At 42.9% G+C, this 16,325-nt stretch overlaps 1 protein-coding gene across 5 annotated transcripts in view; it reads left to right on the top strand.

The window, feature by feature from the left end:
• The window catches only part of DIP2C (disco interacting protein 2 homolog C), a 376,691-nt gene that overhangs the window by 216,130 nt on the left and 144,236 nt on the right, over positions 1–16,325 (top strand). For all 5 annotated transcript variants that reach the window (XM_059662882.1, XM_059662881.1, XM_059662883.1 and 2 more), the window contains one exon: positions 4,047–4,172. In XM_059662882.1, coding sequence (XP_059518865.1) covers positions 4,047–4,172 — 126 coding nt within the window. The remainder of the gene's footprint in view (positions 1–4,046; positions 4,173–16,325) is intronic.

The raw sequence follows: 16,325 nt of genomic DNA, 5'->3' as shown, positions 1-16,325 counted from the left end.
AGAAAGAGCGGGTTATCAGTTGCAGTGGTCGTGTTTATTTTGTCTTAAGCAGGAGAGATCAAATTACTCTTCTGGGCACTGAGGACAAAGGTGAATGTGTGTGCAGTGGTGTTTCGGTGCCACATAAACCCCAGGTGCACATCCTCCCTCTCAGTAGAAGCATGGGTTTCAGGGTTGTTGCTGCTGTTTTGGTTACTTTCCTAAAAACTGGTGTTTTGGAGGAAAAGGCTAAAGGGAAAATCTGCAGTGATTGGAATGATGAGTTTGGCCTGGAAGGGAACTTCTCTCTTCTGGGTGTGTCCCTGCTCCTAACATGATTGGAGGACAAGGAGAGGGGCAGTGAGTGGCTTTCATTGGCCGCCGTCGGGGAGGGGGCGGGCGCTGATGCCTCTGAGGGCTGCAGAGACTGGGGAACAAGACTCCTCCCAGGGTCTGAGCAGGTCGCTGGCTCTGTTTAGTAGTTGCCCTTTATTTCTGCTGTAGAAATCTAATTGCATTTCCCTGGAATTTTTAGAACCCTGTAGAATTTTTACGGAACCCCTGCTGTAATTAAAATAGAAGAGAGAGTTGCCTTTTTGAAAAGAATTTGTTTGATCATTAAATATAACTCTTTTATTTTGTGGATGTTTCTCCAGAAGTTTAATGATTTGCCTAAGGTTAGTGTGTATGCTGACTCTTTTTTTCCAAACAGAAATTGCTGGTAGTGCCAGAAGCTGTCTAAAAGTAAAATAATGAGGCTGCATCTTACCTCTCTCTTGTCATCACTGATTCTTCGTTTTATTTGTAGCTCAGGTGAACTCATCACCGATCCATGGGAGATCAGCTGAGTAGTTGTTGGCTGATTTGCATCTCATTGGCTATTAACTAACCAGAGGAAGAATTTTTGTGTAAAATTGGATCAATCAAATATATTCTTATATTAATTTTTTCCCTTAAGTGTAACTTGTAATTAGAATACCTAATTATTTTCTTAAAGCAACTGAGCTGAGACTTGGAGTCATAGTGAATGTCTGGAGGGAAACTTCAGTTTTAACAACTTCTTAAACAGTTTAACTTAAAACAGTTGTAATAAAGGCAACATAATCATGAAAATTGTGAAATTTACTCCAAATTTTGGAAGTGAGTTCTTTTAAAAAAATTTTCTTTTGGGGGAATGGTCAAGTGATGGTATGAGCTGTTCTTCCCTCTTAGCTTTAGATATTCTCAGTTGACCCTATTATGTTTTTTACTAATGTCACAAATTTGAAAATTCATTTTATGAATTTAATTTAGGTGAGACTCTTCCATTAAGATGGTTATAAGTCACTTTAAAGTGGGTTTTGAAGTTATATTTTGCTTGACTTGAATAATCTTACTAAATTCTGTAATTTAAAAAAAACTGATGTAGGGTTGTAGGACCTGGTTCTGAAGTTGGTATCAGACTACCCTCCCACGTAGTACAACAATAACCCCAAGACACAGTGTTAACAATAATGAGTTGAGTGCACTGGAGAGCAACTCCTGAACGTAGGCAGAAGTGGAAGGACCGTGTGAAGGAAGGGCAGAGCAGAATGAGGTTCACATTTATTTGGCTTTTTGCCGTGAAGGTACTCTCCAAATGCCTTCGTGTGGAACTTTTCAAACCCAAGCTGAAAGCCATGGTGCTGCTGGCTTACTGTGTCAGAGGAAAGACTTTGGGCCTGTCAGAACAGCTGGGCATTAAAAGGGGGATCTGGGTAAGAGTGAGCCACAACGCAGGGAGCCCCCGTGTCTGTGTATAAATTCCATTCAGATTATTGGGGAACCCTGGAACTGTGTGTACCTACAGGAGACCAACAGACATAACAACCATGGAGGCAGTTCCATTGGCACCATTTGAACACGGGCCTTGGATTGGATAATAGTACTATATGTAGTATTATATTTGTTCAGTTTCTTGATTTTGAGAATTTATAAGAGAATGTCTTTGTCCTTAGGAAGTACATTAAAATATTTAGGTATAGGGGGGAATGGTATCTGTAATGTATCTTCAAATGATTAGCAAAAACAACACATACAGAGAGAGAAAGCGATGAGGTAGATGTAAACAATTGTGAATGTGGCTAAAACTTTACGGGAGTTCTCTGTACTGTTCTTGCATGTTTTGTAAATTTGTAGTTATATTCAAAAAGTTTAAAAGTGGGGTCATATGAAACTGAAAGTTTTTGATGGGTGCAGGATTCGTACTCTCTCCTCCTCCTAGATGAGCTCTTTAGTTTTAGCTCATGAATCCGAGTCCTTCATTCATCAGTTTTTAATCTGAGAGTTTAAGAAAGAGTGACCAGAAGCTCGTTTTTTGCCTCCAAGTACTTGGAGTCTGGTTGAGGAGGAAAGAGAGTTGCACACACAAGCTGAACACAGTGTCGCAGAACACGCTCATTGCGTTTGGTACCTGATGTGCTCCAAGACGGGGCTGGCGAATGGTTCGGTAAAGGGCCAGATAACGGCTATTTTCAGCTTTCTGGGCCCTTATGTCTCTGTCACATACAGTGTGGAAGCAAACAGTGTGTGTATGTACAGTAAAGGTGTGCTTTATTCCAATAAAACATTATTTACACAAAGGGGAGGCAGGCTGCGTGTCCCACAGGTAGTGGTTGGCTGACCCCTACTCTATCTAGCCTGTTTACAGGGTGGAGTTTCACAGGAACTGCAGGAATACAGTGTGGTCCGTGGTGAAGGGCCTGGGCCCGGGGGGTACTCACACCTGGGTTCAAACCCTGGCCATGCCACTCACCAGTTTGATAATCTGGGAGAGCGGCTTACCTCCACTTGCTCCTCTGTGACATGGAAGTACTGAGAGCCCCTCCTCTGTATGATCGTGTATGTTGTGGCTGTGGTTGTGTCTCACCTGACTGCTGCCTTCCTGTCACTCTCCTGCAGCCTTCTTCACAGCAGCCAGAATGATCCCATCAAAACGGAACCAGGTCATGTCATCCCCCAGGACCCCTTGGTGCTCCCGTTCAGATTTAGGATAGGAGCCCTGACCCTGTGCACCCCTCTCCCAGGGTCCTGTTTGTCCTGCCAGCACCACCCTCAATCTCAGTTTAGGGCCTTTGAGTGGGTTTCCCTTCTCCCTGGACCTTCTCGTCCTGACAGTGGCTGGTTCGTTCTTACCGTTCAGATTTCACAGTGAGAGCGTTCGTCCCTGGCCTCACAGTGAAGTAGCCACTCAGTCAGTTTGTTTTCCTTGTTTTAATTCTCTAACCACTTGTCAATGGTCTGTTTCACCCGATGGAAAGTAAGCTGCATGGCCCTGGCAGGTGGCTCAGTTGGTTGGAGTGTTGTCCCCTACAACAAATGGTTGTGGGTTCGACCCTGGTCAGGACACGTACGGAAGGCAACCGATCGGTGTTTCTCTCTCTCATTGGTGTTTCTCTGAGTCTGCCTCTGTCTCTGTCTCTCCCCCTTTCTCTCTCTCTCAAATCAATAAAAAACATATCCCGGGTAAGAATTTAAAAAAAGAAAAGAAAAGAAAAGAAAAGAAAAGAACATAAGCTGCATGATTCATAGCACCTCATCTACCTGATTCTCCACCTCTCCTGCCCTGAGGACATGACCTTATAAAGCAGGCAGCCAGTAAATATTTGTGGAGTTAATATAATGCGTTAACATACACAAAACACCTGACACAGTTCTGAGTTCTTGGAACGTGTTAGCTAAATCATTACTGACTGCCAGTAGGGTGTACATACCTCCCTTAACAGTGAAATGAATTACGAGGCTTGAACATGAGAAGAAATATCTGAAGGTCATGTGCACTCACACTAGGAAAAGAAAAATCACACATAAATTTGCAGCCAGCACTTGTTATTTAGACAGAATCTAGGGTAATAAAATGAATAATTAAAAGTCTACAAATGAATGTGCATGTCTTCTTACTGGAGCTCTTAAGCTGGTAGGTTCACATCTTCCCTTTCTTCCCCACCCATTCATAAACTACTCCACAGGACCAGAGAGAGAGGAGAAAAAGCCTGCACTTTCAGGACGTCCCCGAACAATGGAGTCATTGAGCTCTCTTTTTGTTTTAGATGTCCACACAGAAGCTGTTCAGGCAGCGCTTGCGAAACACAAAGAAAGGAAGATGGCAGTGCCTATGCCTTCCAAACGCAGGTCCTTGGTTGTGCAGACCTCGATGGATGCCTACACACCTCCAGGTGAGCGGCCGGCCCACCGTCAGCTTAGCACGAGGCGGGCATGCCTTAGCGTTAATTCACTGCCGGCCCTGCAGTCACAGTCTTTCTAGCTTTCAGAATAATGGTGCTCTAACTCAGATTTTGTGACCCACAGGTCAGAAACAGCATATATGTTCTCAATTAAATTTGGAGGGAAAGTTACCATCATTTTGTATGTATCTATATAAATATGTATTTTAAACTTTTCATCAAGACTTATAAGCATGAAAAACTTAGTCTTATAAAATTTCATTTACTACTTGATATAGCAAAAGTGTCCGTAGTTCTAACTGAACATGCACTTTTCTTGTTTAGACAGGTATGTACATATTCTCAAGTCTTTATAAGTATGTTGTAATTTTGTATTAAGAAACCAAATGAATTGAAAAATTTAGGCTCTTAAATTTTTCTTGGGGGTCATCAAACTTTTCCTTAAACTGCAGACAGTATTTTGGTCTTTGTGGGCCCTAGTGAATGGGTATGGCTGTGTGCCAATAAAACTTTATTTATAAAAAATGGGCAGAGGGCTGGTTTGGTCCATAGTGTGCTGATCCCTAATCGAAATGGTTGAAGATTATATCCTATTTACATTTCTGATTTTAATACTGTGGGGGTTTTTCTAGTCATGAATTTTATATAACTACTTAAGTTCTCTGTTTCACTCTACTCAAATAATTATACTGTATAGCTCATGAGCTACAAAACCAAAGTGAGGCACACAGCTAAATCATCCAGGTTATCTATTACAAACATGAAGAATTAAGCCCCATCTACTTGATGTTTGTTTTTCTCTGAGTTTGGTTCTAGCATTATTCATGTCATTGTTGCCAAATCTAAGTTTCTTTTCTACACACCTAAGTTACCTTACACTACTTTGTGCAGTTTTGAATGCCACTATCTTTGTTCACAAGAGAAACTTAAGGTGCAATAAGAATAGCTGAACATATACAACACTTTTGGAGGTCTTTGAGGATTAACCCTGAGTGTTTGCAAGCAGTGAGGGTAACGAAGCTCCCACTTCAACTCAGAGATGTGATAAAGTATCTTTAGTAATTCTCCAAACAGCTCTTAAGTATTCAACTTTGCATGCAGTTAAAGGTAAAAGTCTTGAGCTTTATAAGACAAAGCATATAAATAATGTATTCCTTAGTCATTGTTTTAAAAATAGTCCAACAAGCGTTATTCATCTCAACAATACAGTATCCTTGGCAAAAAAATTTTGGCCAATTTACTTACTTTCCTTTGTTTCTTTATGCTGAGCCTCAATGTAATTTGGGACTATTTAAAAATCAGCATAATTAACATGTTCAATTCTGTTTATTTAGTTCATTATAATTAGCTAAAATTTTATAATGGAGTGGAAATTTTTAGTTTTATATGTTATTTGTGCAACAAACAGAATGGGCTTACCAACAAACCAACTTAAAATATATTTTTTCCAGCTTAAAATATTTTTGACCAAATGTTCGGAACTGGGCAGTATTCAGGAAAATGGACATATTTCTGAACTACTTTTTTTGAGAAATGTTGAGTTTGAAATGCAAGAAGTTAAGCTATTATTCATGTATATGCTTTTCTCCGTGTTAAATCCACCTTCAGAAATGTTAGTGTCATACATGATGAAAGCCAGAACTTTCAGAAAACAAATCTTGTAGAAATGTCTTTGCAAAATATAAAGAATATTATCAGTCACATTGTTTTGGGTATAACATTTGCATTTAATTATTTGACTAGGAGTTTCATGTACACCATATAATACATTTTGTAAACTGTCATTCAGGAGTTCTAGTGATAATGTCACATGAAATAATTGTGCACAGTCATAAGTGCCTCTTTATAACTGTACTTGCTTGAGCAGAATCTTGGCTCATTTTCTCTCTTTCTGGTTGCTGGTAACTTGTTAGAACTCATTTCATGACAACTGGTCTGCAAGGAATATTCCTGAAGTTTATATTCTCTGCATGAAATGAGTGGTTGCTGATGAATGTCATAGTGTCTGAAAAAGATCTTATTAGGATCATTACACTCTGTGGATCTCAAGCAGCACAGGACTGAACTGAGAGCAGAAAAGCCCATGAGGTGAGCCCCATGATACCCAGTTTTCTGCCTGGGGAAATCTTTAGACTGTGGCACAGAGATGGGAGTCTGAGCAAGCATGGCCACCCTGCTAAGTTGAGGAGGGCTGAGATCCAAGTTTATGGGATATAAAAAGGCTGAAGCTTTCCACAGATCCATGCTAGCCAAAAATAGTTCCATGTCTGCTCTCGGTCAAGAGAATCAACCAGTAATTGAAGTAAATGCTAAAGTAGAAGTCAAGGCTTCAGAGTAAGATAGAATTCACCATCTAATATTCAATAAATAATCACTAGGTATACAGAGAAACAGGAGGTGTAAGCTGTGGCCATGGAAAAAGGAATCAGTAGAAAACCAACACGAGATGGCTCCAGTTTGCTCTCTGTAGCTAGCCACTGATCCGCTGTCAAGAACACAGAGTATTGCTTGTCTCAATTGTGTTTGCTATAAGCATGAAATACAGATTTTGAAGAGTTTATATTGAAAATATGACTGTAATATATTTCATTAACTTTTATATTTATTACATGTTGAAACAATATTTTGGATATTTTATGTTAAATATATTATTTAAGTTAGTTGTTCCTATTCATGTTTTTTACAATGTGGCTGCTAGAAGGTTTAAAATTATATCTGAGGCTCCCATTACATTTCTGTTGGAAAGCACTTGGGTATGTGTTTGATATAGAGCAGCGGTTCTCAACCTGTGGGTCACGACCCCTTTGGGGGTCAAACAACCCTTTCACAGGGGTCGCCTAAGACCATTGGAAAACACATATTCTTAGACAAACATGTAAATTAACCGTCCCTCCACCACGCCCACCAGCCAATCAGGAGAGTATGCAAATTAACCCAACAAACATGGCAGTTAATTTGCATATTTAGGGGCGAAGCGGCAGAGCGAAGACTGAAGGCTCCGTCCGGAGCCGCGAAGACTGAAGGCCTGGGTCCCCGGCGCCGGAGGAAAACCAGTGCCAGCAGCCAGGGGAAGGGAAGGCCCGTGCAGTGGGCCTCTAGTAATTACATATTGTTTTTGTGATTAATCACTGTGCTTTAATTATGTCTAATTTGTAACAGTGAAAATACATCCTGCATATCAGATATTTACATTACGATTCATAACAGTAGCAACATTACAGTTATGAAGTAGCAACGAAAATAATTTTATGGTTGGGGGTCACCACAACATGAGGAATTGTATTAAAGGGTCACTGCATTAGGAAGGGAGAACCACTGATATAAAGGAAGATGGGGTTTTCAGATCTGATTGTAAAAGATTTATCCAGGGAATCAAGTGAAAATATGTCAAAGAAGTAAAAAAAAAAAAAAAAAAAACACTATTGTCTTAGTACTTGAGCAGAGAAAGGGAAATATTTTTAAAATTAAAGGAAACTCTAAAACTGAAAAGTATAATACTGAAATGGAATTTCACTGGATCAGTTTAACATCGGATGGATAAAAAGATAGTCTTTGAACTTTAAGAGAGATCAAGAGAAGTGAACCAAACTTAAGAACAGAAAAACAGAAGATTAAAGTAAAGTTAACAGAACCTCAAGCATCTGTGGAACGGTGTTAACATACTTGTAATTGGAATCCAAGAAGGAAGAGAGTGTGAGAAAAGGGCAGGAAAACTATTTGAAGAAATGAGGGTCAAAAACTTTTTTGATTGATATAATTACCACATACAGATTCAGAAATTCAATGAACCCCAAGCAAGATAAGTCTAAAAAGAATCAAACCTAAAACTCATAAAAGTCAGTGTGCTGTGAAATCCAAAGATTAAGAGAAAATCTTAAAAGTCACCAGAGGAAAACAGATACATTATAGACTGGAGAACAATTATGAATAATTGCCCATATCTTCATATGAGATATATGATTATGAGGTAGCTTATATAGGGTGTCCCAAAATTCACGCAAGAAGTAATTTTGATAGAAAACACAGGTTTATAATTAAAAATTGTAAATTTTTTATTGATTCATAAAGTATACAGTATAGGGTTATATATGGAATAGCACATCGGGTAAATGGCCTCCATGGCTTTGCTGGCACATACGCAAATCCGTGCTCTTCATTGGTCTTCATTGTCTCTGCTCCTGGGCCATAATTGGTACTTGGTAATGCTTATCAAATTGAAGGAATTGAAATCAAAGGGCAACAGATATCAGAATCTGATTCAATAAACCAAGTAAAATTAGGCTTTTATTTTTTGTGGTTGTTGTTGTTAATGCTCACGCAAAATTCAAATCTTGTGTGAATTTTGGGACACCCTATATATATAAAAGCCTAAGCAAATGAATGACTGGTTGACCGGTTGACCGGTTGCTATGATGTGCACTGACCACCAGGGGGCACTCAACGCAGGAGCCCAACACCACCTGCCTCCCCTGCCTGCCACTCCCGTTCATCCCGGCCCCACTGCGCCAGCCGAGAGCTCACACCCAGTCAGTCCTGATCAGGAGAAGCTCGTGCCTCCATAGTGGCGCTCACCAGCCATGAACACTGCGTCTGACACCCATCCTGAGGGGGGAAGGGGGGCCGAGATGCAATCAGCCCTCTGGGCGGGCAGTGGGACATGCTTGCCGACCACCAGGGGGCACTCCCACAATGGGAGTGCTGCTCAGCTGACTGACCCTTCCTGGTGACCCACCCCGGCGGCAGCTACTCACTCCCTCAGTAGTCCTGCAGGTCCAATCTCCAGAGAACAGGCCAGGCACTGACGGACCAGCACCACTGGCACCATTCCTGACAGCGCCACTGGCCTCCTGGAAGTTGGCCTCGGGCACTGCAGCTGCTTCCCCTCCCTAGACACTCTGCAAGGAAGAAACGATATAAAAGTGGCCACCAGGTGACTCCTGACAACTGGCCTGAATGTCAGCTGAACTGATCCAGATCCCAGGTCAGCAAGCATGTCCCACTGCCCGCCCAGAGGGCTGATTGCATCTCGCCCCCCCCTCCCCCCTCGGGATGGGTGTCAGATGCAGTGTTCATGGCTGGTGAGTGCCACTATGGAGGCACGAGCTTCTCCCGATCAGGACTGACTGGGCGTGAGCCCTCGGCTGGTGCAGTGGGGCCAGGATGAACGGGAGTGGCAGGCAGGAGAGGCAGGTGGTGTTGGGCTGCCAGTTTCGGCCCAATCCCTGCAGACCACACCAAGGGACCCCACCCGTGCACGAATTCGTGCACCAGGTCTCTAGTATGAGATAATATAAGATTATGAAGATATAATAGAAGCCAGAAAACAATGGAAAGATACCTTTAATGTCATAAAAGGAAGGGGAAAAACTGTCAACTCATATCCAGTGAAATATCCTTTGTAAGCAAGGATGTTAAAGGAAATAAAGCAATAATGAGACCTTGAAAACTGAGAGAACATGGTGCCAGCAGAACTGCTCTGCAAACATGCCAGCAATGGCATATGAGCTGATGGGGAAGGATATGAGATGAAAACTTACATCTGCAAAACAGAAAGAACACCGGAAACAATGAATAGCTGAAAAAACATAAAATACTATCTGGCCCCCTTATAATTTGCTTTAAAACAATAGTTACACAAAAGACAAGGACAGGTAAATCTAATTATGCTATTGTATGGTTATTACATTTCTGAAGTAGGAAGAAGTTTGTAGTGTCAGTTTTGAAGAGCAGTTACAATATCGACCCAATGTAGAGCCATTAAGGATGCATATTTTTAGCCCTAGAGCAACCAGGAAAGCATGGGAAGAGATACATGTGAGAATATGGGGCATAAAATGAAACTCTTAAAAAGTTGTCAAAAGACGTCAGGGAAAATCAACAGAGATAAGAAATAAGAGGAATAAATAGGAAAACAAGTAGTAAAATTTTAACTTTAAACACACTTATACCAATGATTATAATAGACTAGAGGCTCAGTGCACAAAATTTGCGAACTCGGGGCAGAGGGTCCCTTAGCCCGGCCTATTCCCTCTCACAGTCCGTGAGCCCCGCGATGGATCACCCCCACAGAGGCCCCGCCCACCCGCCACAGCCCGCCAGTCAGTGGCCTGGGTCTACCTCTTTGGAGCAATCGTGGAGCCCCCCCATTGATTGATCCCGCTGGCTGGTGGCCTGGGCCTCCCTCTGCAGAAAAATCATGGGGCGATGGCCGGGCCCCCGACCAATCGCATTACACTCTCCTTGGCTGGCCTGGTGCTAGTGGGTGTCATAGCATGGTCGTCCAGGTCATCCGGGAGGTCGTTCTGCTGTTCAGTCGTTCGGTTGATTTGCATATTATGCTTTTATTATTATAGACTAGAGGCCCAGTGCACAAAAATTTGTGCACTCAGGGGGGGGACGTCCCTCAGCCCGGCCTGTGCCCTCTTGCAGTCTGGGACCCCTCGGGAGATAACGACCTGCTGGCTTAGGCCTGCTCCCGGGTGGCAGAGGGCAGGCCCAATCCCTAGGTGCAACCCCTGGTTGGGCTCAGAGCAGGGCCGATTGGGGAGTTGGGGCACCGCCGCCTGTCATGCACAGAGCAGGGCGGATTGGGAGGTTGTGATGCCACCCTCAGTCACGCTCAGGGTAGGGCCGATTGGGGGGTTGGGGCACCGCCCCCTGTCACACTCAAGGCAGGGTCGATGGGGAGGTTGCGGCACCACCCTCTGTCACGCACAGAACAGGGCCCATCAGGGGGGTTGGGGAGCTGTCCCCTGTCACGCACAGAGCAGGGCCCATCAGGGGGATTGGGGCGCCACCCCCTGTCATGCACAGAGCAGGGCCCATCAGGGGGGTTGGGGCGCTGCCCCCTGTCACGCACAGAGCAGGGCGGATCAGGGGGTTGGGGCGCTGCCCCCTGTCACGCACAGAGCAGGGCCCATCAGGGGTGTTGGGGCTCCATACCCTGTCACGCACAGAGCAGGGCCGATAGGGGAGTTGGGGCACCGCCCCCGTCACACACAGAGCAGGGCGGATCAGGGGTTTGGGGCACCGCCCTCTATCACCCACAGAGCAGGGCCAATCAGGGGGTTGGGGCACCGCCATTGTCACACTCAGGGCAGGGCCGATGGGGAGGTTATGGCTCTACCCCATCACACACAGAGCAGGGCCCGTGGTGGGGGGGCGGGGGGGGGGAGTTGGGGCGCAGCCACTCTCACACTCAGCAGGGCCGATGGGGAGGTTATGGCTCTACCCCGTCATACACAGAGCAGGGCCCATGTGGGGAGGTGGGGGTTGGGGCGCTGCACCCTGTCACACACAGAGCAGGGCCAATCAGGGGGTTGGGGCGCCGCACCCTGTCACACACAGAGCCACAGGGCGATCAGGGGGTTGGGGAGCTCCCCCCTATCAGGCACAGAGCAGGGCTGATCAGGGGGTTGGGGCGCCTTCCCCTGTCACGAACAGAGCAGGGCGGATAGGGAGATTGTGGCCCTGCCCCCTGTCACACACAGAGCCGCAGGGCGATCAGGGGGTTTGGGCGCTGCCCCCATCACACTGATCCCAGTGCTGGGAGGCATATTACCCTTTTACTATATAGGATAGAGGCCTGGTCTATGGGTGGGTGCCAGCTGGCTTGCCCTGAAGGGTGTCCTGGATCAGGGTGGGGGTCGCCACTGGGGTGCCTGGCCAGCCTGGGTGAGGGGATGATGGCTGTTTGCAGCTGGTCACACACTCTTCAGGGTGGGCATCCCCACTGGGGTGCCTGGCCAGTCTGGGTGAGGGGCTGAGGGCTGTTTTCAGGCAGGCGGGTGACTGAAGCTCCCAACTGCTCCTTTTTTTCTTTTTTTTTCTTTTTATTCTGGGCCAGCTTTAGCTCTGGCTCCAGCTCTGAGGCCTCTGCTGTTGAAAGCAGGTATCTTGTTTGTTTGGGTTCTATAATCGAAACTCTGTAGCAACTCCAGCTCTGGGATCCCGGCTCGCTGAAAGCAGGTTTCTGGGGTTTTGTTTAGCTTCTATATTTGTAACTATTTTTCAAACTGCAAGCTCAGAAGCTGGCAAGGCAGGCGGGGAACGTTGGTTTCCTCCATCACTGAAGCAAGCAAGCCTCATGTTAGTTTCAAGCTGCCTGGCTGCTGGCCGCCATCTTGGCTGGCAGTTAATTTGCATATCGCCCTGATTAGCCAATGGGAAGGGTAGCGGACGTACGCTAATTACCATGTTTCTCTTTTATTTGATAGGATGTAAATGAACCAAACACCCAATTAAAAGATAGAGATCATCAGACTAGGTATAAAGGAAAAATAACTACATCTATATGTTGTTTATAAGAGACACATTTAACTATAAAAATAAGGATAGTTAGAAATAAAATAATGAAAAATATAAATGCAATTTTAAGCATGAGAAGGTAAACAAGTCTATATTAATATCTGACAAGATAGACAACAAGACCAAGTAGTATAAGATATAAAGAGAAATGAGCAATTCACCAGGAAGACATAAGAATGAAGATTCATACATAATACCTAAATATAGAGCATTTTAACTTATAAAGCAGAAACACGTAAGGAAGGGGAAAGTAGAAAAATTAAGAATAATTATTGGCCCTGGCCGGTTTGGCTTAGTGGGTGGAGCGTCAGCCTGCGGACTGAAGGGTCCTGGGTTCGATTCCAGTCAAGGGCATGTACCTTGGTTGTGGGCACATCCCCAGTGGGCAGCTGATCAATATTTCTCTCTTGTTGATGTTTCTAACTCTCTATCCCTCTCCCTTCCTCTTTGTAAAAAATCAATAAAATATATATTTTTAAAAAAGAGTAATTATTGGAGATTTTAAAAAATATACTTTTTAAATAATCATTAGAAAGTTGTCAAACACTATCAACCAATTTGATACAGTTATTATTTGCAGAATATTATGCCCAGCTCTTGCAGGACATGATAATTCCTCAGGAAAGGTATTATTTTTAATACCTTTTTTGATGTATACTTTAGATCCCATAATATTAACCCATTGTAAGTGTTTAAAAAATAGCCAGATGGTTCAATAATTGCCATAATCCAGTTTTAGAACATTTCCATCACCCAAAAAAGTTTCATTATACCCATTTTCAGTTAATTCCCATTCTCCAGCCCATTGATCTGATTTATATGCCTCTATAAATGGTCTAAACATTTCACAATGAAATCATGAAATAGATTCTTTTGCATTTTGCTTCTTCAGCATAATGTTTTTGAGCATCTTCCATGTTGTAGCATTCTTGAGTTGTAGGATGCATTCCTTCTCATTGCTGAACTGTTTCCCTTTAGATATGCCACATTTTGTTAATTCATTCCTTGTTGATGGATATTTAGCTTGTTTCCAGTTTTTGGCTATTATGAATAATGCTATCAACATTTATGTACATATCTTTGTGTATACTTACAATTTCATTTATCTTGGGTAGATTCCTGGGAGTAAAATTAACGACTTATGGTAACTTTAACTTTTAAGAGCTGCAAAATTATTTCCATAATTGCTACACCATTTTACATTCCCAACAGAAATGTATGAAGATTTTAGTTTCTCACCAACTCAATATTATCTGTATTTTTTTTAATTATAGTCATTCTAGTGGGTGTGAAATGGTATCTCATTGTGATTTAATTTTCATTTCCTAAATAAAGCTAAGCATCTTTTTATGTGTTTATTTGTATACTAGAGGCCAAGTGCATGAAATTCGTGCACAGTAGGGTCCCTAGGCCTGGCCAGCGATCAGGCTAATCTGTGGGGTGACCAGCAGGGTGATCAGAGGGCCCCCACTGGCACCCACTGTGGCTGACCTGGGTCCTGCGGGCTGGGGGCAGCTCCTGTGTTGAGCGTTTGCCTCCTGGTGGTCAGTGCACATCATAGCGAACGGTCTTTCCACCGGTCGTTCCACCGTTTGGTCGATTTGCATATTAGGCTTTTATTATATAGGACTAGAGGCCCAATGCACAAAATTCATGCATGGGGGGGTTCCTCAGCCCAGCCTGCACCCTCTCCAATCTGGGACCCCCTCGGGGGGTGTCCGACTAATCGGGTCTAAACCAGCAGTTGGACATCCCTCTCACAATCCAGGACCTCTGGCTCCTAGCCGCTCGCCTGCTTGCCTGCCTCATCACCCCTAACTGCCTCTGCTTGCTGGCCTAATTGTCCCCTAACTGGTCCCCTGCTAGCCTGATCGCCCCCTAACTACTCCCCTTTTGGCCTGATTGCCCTCTAACTACCCCTCTGCTGGCTTGGCTGCCCCCTAACTGCCCCTGCCGGCCTGGCCGCCCCCTAACTGCTCCTCTGACGGCCTGATCGCCCCTAAACGCCTCTGCCTCGGCCCCTGCCACCATGGCTTTGTCCAGAAGTCCAGTCTAATTAGCATATTACCCTTTTATTAGTATATTTATTGTTGAAATGTCTCTTCAAATTTTTGCCCATTTAAAAAAATTTTTTTTGTCTTCTTACTGGTTAAGAATTCTTTATATAACCTGAATACAAGTCCTCTATCAGATATACAATTTGCAAACTATAATTTGTCTTTCTTTTTCTTAATGGTGCCTGTGGTAAACAGATTTATGCCCCCCCCCCCCCGAGATATCCATGTTCTAATTGCTCAATGTGTATATTACCTTACATCGCAAAGGGGACTTCGCAGATATGATTAAGGTCCTGAGATGGGCAGTTGTCCTGGATTAATGGGGTGCACCAACTGTAATCAAATAGGTCCTTATTCAGACAGAGAAAGACAAATACTATTTGATCTCACTTATATGTGGTATCTGAAAAACAAAAGCATAAACCTCATAGAAAAATAGTTTGTGGTTTGCAGAGGCCAGGTGTAGGAGGACAGGGAATTGGAGAAAGGTGGCCAAAAGGTACCAACTTCCAGTTATAAGATAGATCATTAGGCATGTAATGTACAATGTAATGACTATAATTAAGACTGTTATAGGAAATAATATGAAAATTAAGAGAGTAAGCTCTAAGAGTTCTCATCATAAGAAGAAATATTTTTTGGCATTTTCTTTTTTTGTATCTGTAAAATGATGGATGCCAACTAAAGTTAATTATAGTAACCACTTCACAATATAAGTTGAACAGTTATGCCATACTTTAAACTTATATCAATTATATATCAATATAACTGGGCAGAGGAGGACCTTGTAAGAGAGGGAAGAGTGTCAAAGTCAGGAAGAACAAACAAACAGTAGGACCAGAGGTTGGAGGGATACACTTTACAGATAAAGGAAGGGGCCAAGAGCCAAGGGTGCAGGTGATGCAGGTGCCTCTAGCAAAGGCCAAGGACTAGAGAGTCTCCCCCAAGGCCTCCAGGGGATGTAGAGTTCTGACTTCCAGAGCTGTAAGGTAATGAATGTGTGTTGTTGTACGCCACTGACATTGTGGTGATTTGTTACATTACTCGCAGGAAAACAGTAGTGCCCTTTTAAGCTTAAGAGTTTTTATTTGGACAAAGTTCAGTTTACTGATTATTGTTTTATGAATTGTGCTTTTGGAAGTTTTAGAAATTTCATAGTTTTAGTTCTTTCTGGTTCTCTGGTTCATTTTGAATTCATTTTTGTTTATGGTGTGAGGCAAGATCTATGAGGTATTGTTTTCTGTTTGTTTGTTTTGATATGAGAATACCCAGTTGCCCAGCAACATTTGTTGAAAAGATTATCTTTTTCTCTTTAAATTACCTTGAGAACTTTGTCAAAAATAAATTGACTACAAATGGAAGAGTTTATTTCTGGATTTAGTTCTGTTTTGTTCATATATATTTCTATTCTCGTGCTAATATCACTGTCTTGATAACTGTAACTTCATAGTAAGTTTTGATATTAGATAGTGAAGTCCTCCTTCATTCTCAAATTATTTTGGCCATTCTAGATCTTTTGTGTTTTCAAATGAATTTTAGAATAAGCTGTCAGTTCTCAAAAAAAAAAAAAAAAAAGAAGCCTCTAGGATTTTATTAGATATTACCTTGAATTTTTGTTAGATGTATTGCTAAAAGTTTTATCTTTTTTGATGCTTTTGTGAATGGAATTTTTAAAATCTAATACCTATATTGTTCAGTGCTAGTATATGTATATATAAAGATATTTTGTGTCTTTATCTTGTATCCTGTGACCCTCCTAAAATCATTTCTTAATGCAAGA

This window comes from Myotis daubentonii, chromosome 1, assembly GCF_963259705.1.
Source record: "Myotis daubentonii chromosome 1, mMyoDau2.1, whole genome shotgun sequence".
NCBI classification, from domain to species: Eukaryota; Metazoa; Chordata; class Mammalia; order Chiroptera; family Vespertilionidae; genus Myotis; species Myotis daubentonii.
The sequence above is the reverse complement of the archived record's forward strand: the minus strand, read 5'-3'. Positions and strand labels throughout refer to the sequence as shown.